This window comes from Penaeus chinensis, chromosome 5, assembly GCF_019202785.1.
Source record: "Penaeus chinensis breed Huanghai No. 1 chromosome 5, ASM1920278v2, whole genome shotgun sequence".
NCBI classification, from domain to species: domain Eukaryota; kingdom Metazoa; phylum Arthropoda; class Malacostraca; order Decapoda; family Penaeidae; genus Penaeus; species Penaeus chinensis.
In genome coordinates this window covers 9,422,340-9,428,100 of record NC_061823.1, presented here as the reverse complement: position 1 = coordinate 9,428,100, position 5,761 = coordinate 9,422,340, and the positions used below count along the sequence as shown (strand labels likewise).

At 44.9% G+C, this 5,761-nt stretch overlaps 1 protein-coding gene across 3 annotated transcripts in view; it reads left to right on the top strand.

Moving 5' to 3' along the window:
• The first annotated feature begins 208 nt into the window (after nucleotides 1-208).
• The window catches only part of LOC125025820 (AT-rich interactive domain-containing protein 5B-like), a 79,882-nt gene continuing 74,329 nt past the window's right edge, over nucleotides 209-5,761 (top strand). For all 3 annotated transcript variants that reach the window (XM_047614079.1, XM_047614078.1, XM_047614080.1), the window contains exons 1-2: nucleotides 209-292; nucleotides 504-761. In XM_047614079.1, coding sequence (XP_047470035.1) covers nucleotides 272-292; nucleotides 504-761 — 279 coding nt within the window. In that variant the 5' untranslated portion in view covers nucleotides 209-271. The remainder of the gene's footprint in view (nucleotides 293-503; nucleotides 762-5,761) is intronic.

The following is a 5,761-nucleotide window of genomic DNA, read 5'->3' as shown; positions in this document are numbered from 1 at the left end:
ATACACGACCAGAAAATAAATTATAACATAAAGTAAATTAATTTAGTTATCTGCTGCCCAAAGACGTTATTCAATGACGTTCTAGTGAATGGTAATATTAGAAATATTTTGTAAAGACTACATTTTTCCCCCCCGAGACGTGCGCCAAGCCCCGCCCACCGCGTGACGTCACCGGGATCAACCTGTGACGTCACGTAATTATAGTAAATACAAAGTAGACGATGTGAGTGGCGTGCGTGCGAGGTTCTGTGCAAATAATTCCCCTTTTACTATGACTAATCACAAGATTCAGGTACGTAACCGATACTGAAGTGTGTTTAAATATACCGTCCGTGTTATGTGAGAAATGTGTGGAAATTTGAGGCCTACGTGAGGAGAAAAGAGCGAAAAGGTCTGGGCTTGGCTGGAGATAATGCAGGTTTGTGCTTGGCTCGTGTGTGAAGCCGAGGATAAGTGGGCCGATAATTGTTGCATTTTTATCCTCTTTCTCTTTCTTCTTCCAGTTTGTGGGCTCGCCCTGTGGCCACCACGGCAATTACACGTTCTACAAAGCTTTCAAATACACACTCCATGGCAAACAGCGGATATTGTCCTTGGGCGAGTTCTTCTTCGTCAGGATCTGGGAGGAGGAAGACATCGTGTCCGTAGGCGAGGCTCAGTTACTGTGGGAGGATCGCTCTTCCGGACAGATCCTCGTCTCGCTCAGGATCTACTTCCTTCCGGAGAACACGCCGGACGGGAGATGCGAGGAACACGGAGAGGTAAGTCTGGCTTTTGCGCGGGCTGCATCTGATAGGCCTACGACGCCCGAGAGGCCTGCCCGGCCTGTTACCTGACGGGGCATCGGGGAGGAACCCGGTGTAGGCCTATGCGAATTTGGAGATTTTTTATCATTCTTCTCGAAAGTGAATCCGCACTGTGATTTATAGTGATTAGTGTATTATTGATAATGCGAAGAAGTACATATTTTTTGTGTGATTTTTGAATTTATCGGAAATGACAATAATTGAAACACAAGAAAACTGACACCCAAGGGACTGCTGTGAAACGCTTGTGAAACACGGAAATACATCCCTAGGTGAAGGAAACATGAAAAAGTAATCTTAAAAAACGTGATTGTGACTCCATGTGCTGGAAACCGGTTAATCAATTATGCAAAAACTGTGACATAAGACGGAAGTTAACAGGAACTGATTAATGAGACATTAATTGAAGGTGATATCGTTGGGGTATGGTACATCCCCGCATCCTGTGTCCGAGTCATTAGGTGGACAATTAAGCATCGCGGTCAAACTTTTTTCTTCTTCTTTATTGAAGTGAAAGTTTTTAACTCTATGACGATTTAAGACTTGCACCCAAGTTTGCCGATGATTTCAGACTTGGAACATTGAAAGGAGTGGAATTCTTAATGTACTTGAATGGGTTCACATTGTGCTGCTTTTGGACGCTAAATAAACGTTGCCTGGATAAAAGGTGGCGGGTGCATGTGTGAATGAGTGATTTTACTGACAGCCATCCTAGGTTGTGTTAGATAGGTTGGTTAGCGTGAGAGATGGACATGGTGTAGAAAAAAAACATTATCCCGAGAGATATTGCTAACCTGTGTTGGGTGGAAACACGTGCTTTATGGTTGTAGACTTTGGTGCTGGGATTTACACATGTCGCGAGAGGTTGAAAAAGAAGGGCGGCAAAGTTTTTTTAAGGGTGGTGTAAACTTGCGTGAGGGAAAAAGGGGGGATGGGAGATTATTGATTGGGGTTGATGCTGTGCGTTTTTTTTGGTGGGGGGTGAGGGGAAAGACTGAATAAACGGAAAATGTATATTGGTTCGAGGGAGATTTTCCCCCTCTCCCCCTCCCCTCTTTCCCCCTCTCCCCCTCCATCTCTCTCTCTCTCTCTCTCTCTCTCTCTCTCTCTCTCTCTCTCTCTCTCTCTCTCTCTCTCTCTCTCTCTCTCTCTCTCTCTCTCTCTCTCTCTCTCTCTCTCTCTCTCTCTCCCCCCCCCCTCTCTCTCTCTCTCCCCCCCTCTCTCTCTCTCCCCCCCTCTCTCTCTCTCCCCCTCTCTCTCTCTCTCCCCCTCTCTCTCTCTCCCCCCCCCCCCCTTCCGTCATGTCAGAAGAGGTCTTACGACTCTGGCCCTGTTGCACACTGTTGATAATGGACCCTCCTTGCCCTTGAAACGGGAACGGGGTTATTGGTCATTTATTTGTAGAAGTGACATCAGATTTACTATTACATGTTTGAAGAGTAGGGCAGGTAAAGCCAACCCTTTTTCCTACTTCACGTTTTGTTGCTTGAAGGTGATTAAAGTTGGCGCTGCGACAACTTGGGTCTGAGAGAAGGTCAGGGGAGTTCTTTGTTTTTCTTCTTGTCTTTTGACGCTGTCAGTTAAAGTTTGAAGGGGAAATTGGCGATTTTTCCCGCATTTAAATGGATCGAAGGTCATGACTTATCTCAAAGTTGTCTTCTCCGTCTCCCCCCTCTCTCTCTCTCTCTCTCTCTCTCTCTCTCTCTCTCTCTCTCTCTCTCTCTCTCTCTCTCTCTCTCTCTCTCTCTCTCTCTCTCTCTCTCTCTCTCTCTCTTTCTCTTTTGCTTTGTATTTTCTGCTTAGATTAATTAATAGTATGTGTCAAGGTGGCGTTCAGCATTATGCTCGAAGTCAGGTCTAAGTGAAGCCCTTGGACAATTGATTTTTGAAATTTCACGCCAAGTGGAGGAGGGGTTGGAGGGCCGCAGGCATTGGCGGGAATGTCATATATGTTCGAGCTCTTTTTAAAGACGATAAAAACATCGATCTTGCGGTGGGTGCTTGCTGGGTGATTTCAAAACATGATTTCACACCGTGTTTTAAACAGCAGCTGCCGTCACATGCTCTCATAAATAGGCAAAAGGTAAATTGTTCTGAAAGATTTGGCCGTCACATGGGTCGTGACAATGGTACCCCCATTAAGATCGTACCCCCCCTTCAAGCAGGGGCGGCGCAGGGGGGCGAAAGATAATGCATATCGAGCTTATCTCTAACTGAATACGGAATTTACAATGGAATATGGTGCTTATTTTATGAAAAAGCATTTGGCATTTATCTCGCAATGAAAGTCGTCCCGTAAATTCTCATGGCAATGATGTAATTAGACTGACATGGAATTAATTCGTGGGAAAGTAGGCATTTGTAAACCCTCTTCTGAATTACAGCAGATGTTGGAAGGGCAAAGTATAATTATAGACAATTGGGAATGACATATTGTATTGTCGAAAAAAAAAAAAATCCACAAAGAATGATCTCATCAGCCTCCTATCCACATCAACCTCTGTTTGCCGACACGTCTATATTCTAAAAAGCTTGGATATGTAATTGAAAACCCACAGCCACTTCCCACCTCAGTGATAGTGGGGAATGGGAGGGCGGCCGGCCATTTTGTCCGGTGTGTTCGTGATGGTGGAGTTGTGTGGTGGGGATGGCTTGTCTGAGGCAATGGTTCTCCAACACTTTTTTTTATTTCGTGGGTAAATGTTAACTATGTGGAACTTTGTTGGATTTGTTGTTTGTTTTTTTAATAGTTATTCATTCATTATTACTACCAGCACTAAGCTTACATTCATGAAATACACATACATATATATATATATATACATATATACATATATACATATATACATATATACATATACATACATATACATACATATACGTACATATACATACATACATACACACACACACACATACATACATACATACATACATACATACATACATACATACATACATACATATATACATACATATATACATATAAATATATATAATGATTATGAGAGAGAGAGAGAGAGAGAGAGAGAGAGAGAGAGAGAGAGAGAGAGAGACGGAGAGAGACAGAGAGAGGGAGGGAAAGAGAGAGGGAGAGGGAGGAAGAGAGAAGAGAGCGAGCGAACGTGCATATGTACGTATATGAACGGTGTGTGTGTAGGCAATATACTTATCCTTTAACGGTCATCTACAGTCATGTATAATAAATACGCATGTTCGCTCATTCATACACACGTCCACAATATTTAAAACCGTTTCAAGATAATGCGTTTAGAGTACAATTTACGGTCATGGCCGTGGTTGTAGTGTTACAACCAGTGTGAGGCGTGACCTTGCTGCCGCGTCCCCTAGTCACATGAGCACCATAGTAACGTAACAGTCATCGTCCCTCCCCTCCATCTGTACTTGTCATGCACGCTGCAACACCGCCAGCCTTGCATCTACTTCATGCCCGGGGCTTGAGGCCTACCCCCGACCGGCCTACCCTACGTTATTCAGTTTATCCAAATCTCCATTCGTATTTTGCTGGCAATGGGTAACGACTGACGAGCACAGGTGTGCGTGCGGGAGGGGCGGGTGGATGGGACTACAGCCCTTGGAGCCACCGCGCGTAAGGTCCGGGTCGGCTCGCTCCCCGCAGGCCGCTTACGCCCCTCAGCCATGGACGTTCAGGATATTTCACTCTTCTTTGTTCCTTGGGATGTGTTGAGCTTGGGATGTCGCGAGACAGGTTTTGATTTATTTAAAACAATTGTTTAGGCACACTTTTGAAAGCTGATGCATACTAAGCCTTAAAAGGTTGCATAAGTCGTGTACGGAAGCCATGGGTGAGGGTGAAGGTCTGTGGGCTGGCAGGGTGAGGGCTCTGACGGAGGGGTCGCTGTCGGTCTGTCGGTCGGTCGGTCTGACGGCGCGGGGAAAGCTGCCTCCCAGCTCGCATATCAAGACGAAGGGACTCGAGGACTGCTAATGCACACAGGCACCTACACGATAAGGCGTACACACAGGCGACACACGTTGCTTTCTCTCTCTCTCTCTCTCTCTCTCTCTCTCTCTCTCTCTCTCTCTCTCTCTCTCTCTCTCTCTCTCTCTCTCTCTCTCTCTCTCTCTCTCTCTCTCTCTCTCTCTCACTCTCTCTCTTTCTCTCTTTCTCTCTTTCTCTCTTTCTCTCTCTCTGGTTTGTATATATATATATTTGTGTGTGTGTGTGTGTATTTGTGTATTTATGTGTGGATATTTATGTTTATATGTGATATATTTGTATATACATATTATATATATATAAATATATATATACATACATACATACATATATGAATGTGTGTATGTACGTATGTATGTATGTATGTGAGTCTGTGTTTTATTATTATTTATGTATTTATAAATGTACAGTACGCATGTCCCAATATATATATGAAGCTTTTGTATGAGCTCCCCCTCCCTCCCCCCCTCCCTCCCTCACATAGACGCGCACGAACGAATATTGGCAAGATTCAAAGCTCTGACGCCGAGACAAAATAAGTGGTAGAAAAGAAAATAGAATGGCGAGATTATTTCAGGGTGCTCAGACATGACTCTGCTTTCTTTGTTTTCCTCGATAGAAAGCCATTGAAGGATGGTACCCGTTCGCTTAAACGAGGTTACCCCCATTTAAATATTTCTGGCGTGTTGTGGGGGTGCCTCTGTCACGGCTAAACATCTCGGCCGCCTGTGACAAGCCTACCCCCCTCCACTCTTCAGCCGCCCTGTAAAGCCAACTCCTGATTTATGACATTGCTTTATCGTTATTGCTATGCAAAGCTTGGAGTGCCTTCGCTGTTTTACTTTTGGTTGCTTGTACTGCACAGAAAGGGGGGGGGGGGGGGGGAGGAAGGGTTACGGGAGATTTCTAGAGAAGAGGGGATGGGGGGGGGGGGGGGGATATTGCTGTTATATCGGGATTTCGTGAAAGTTGC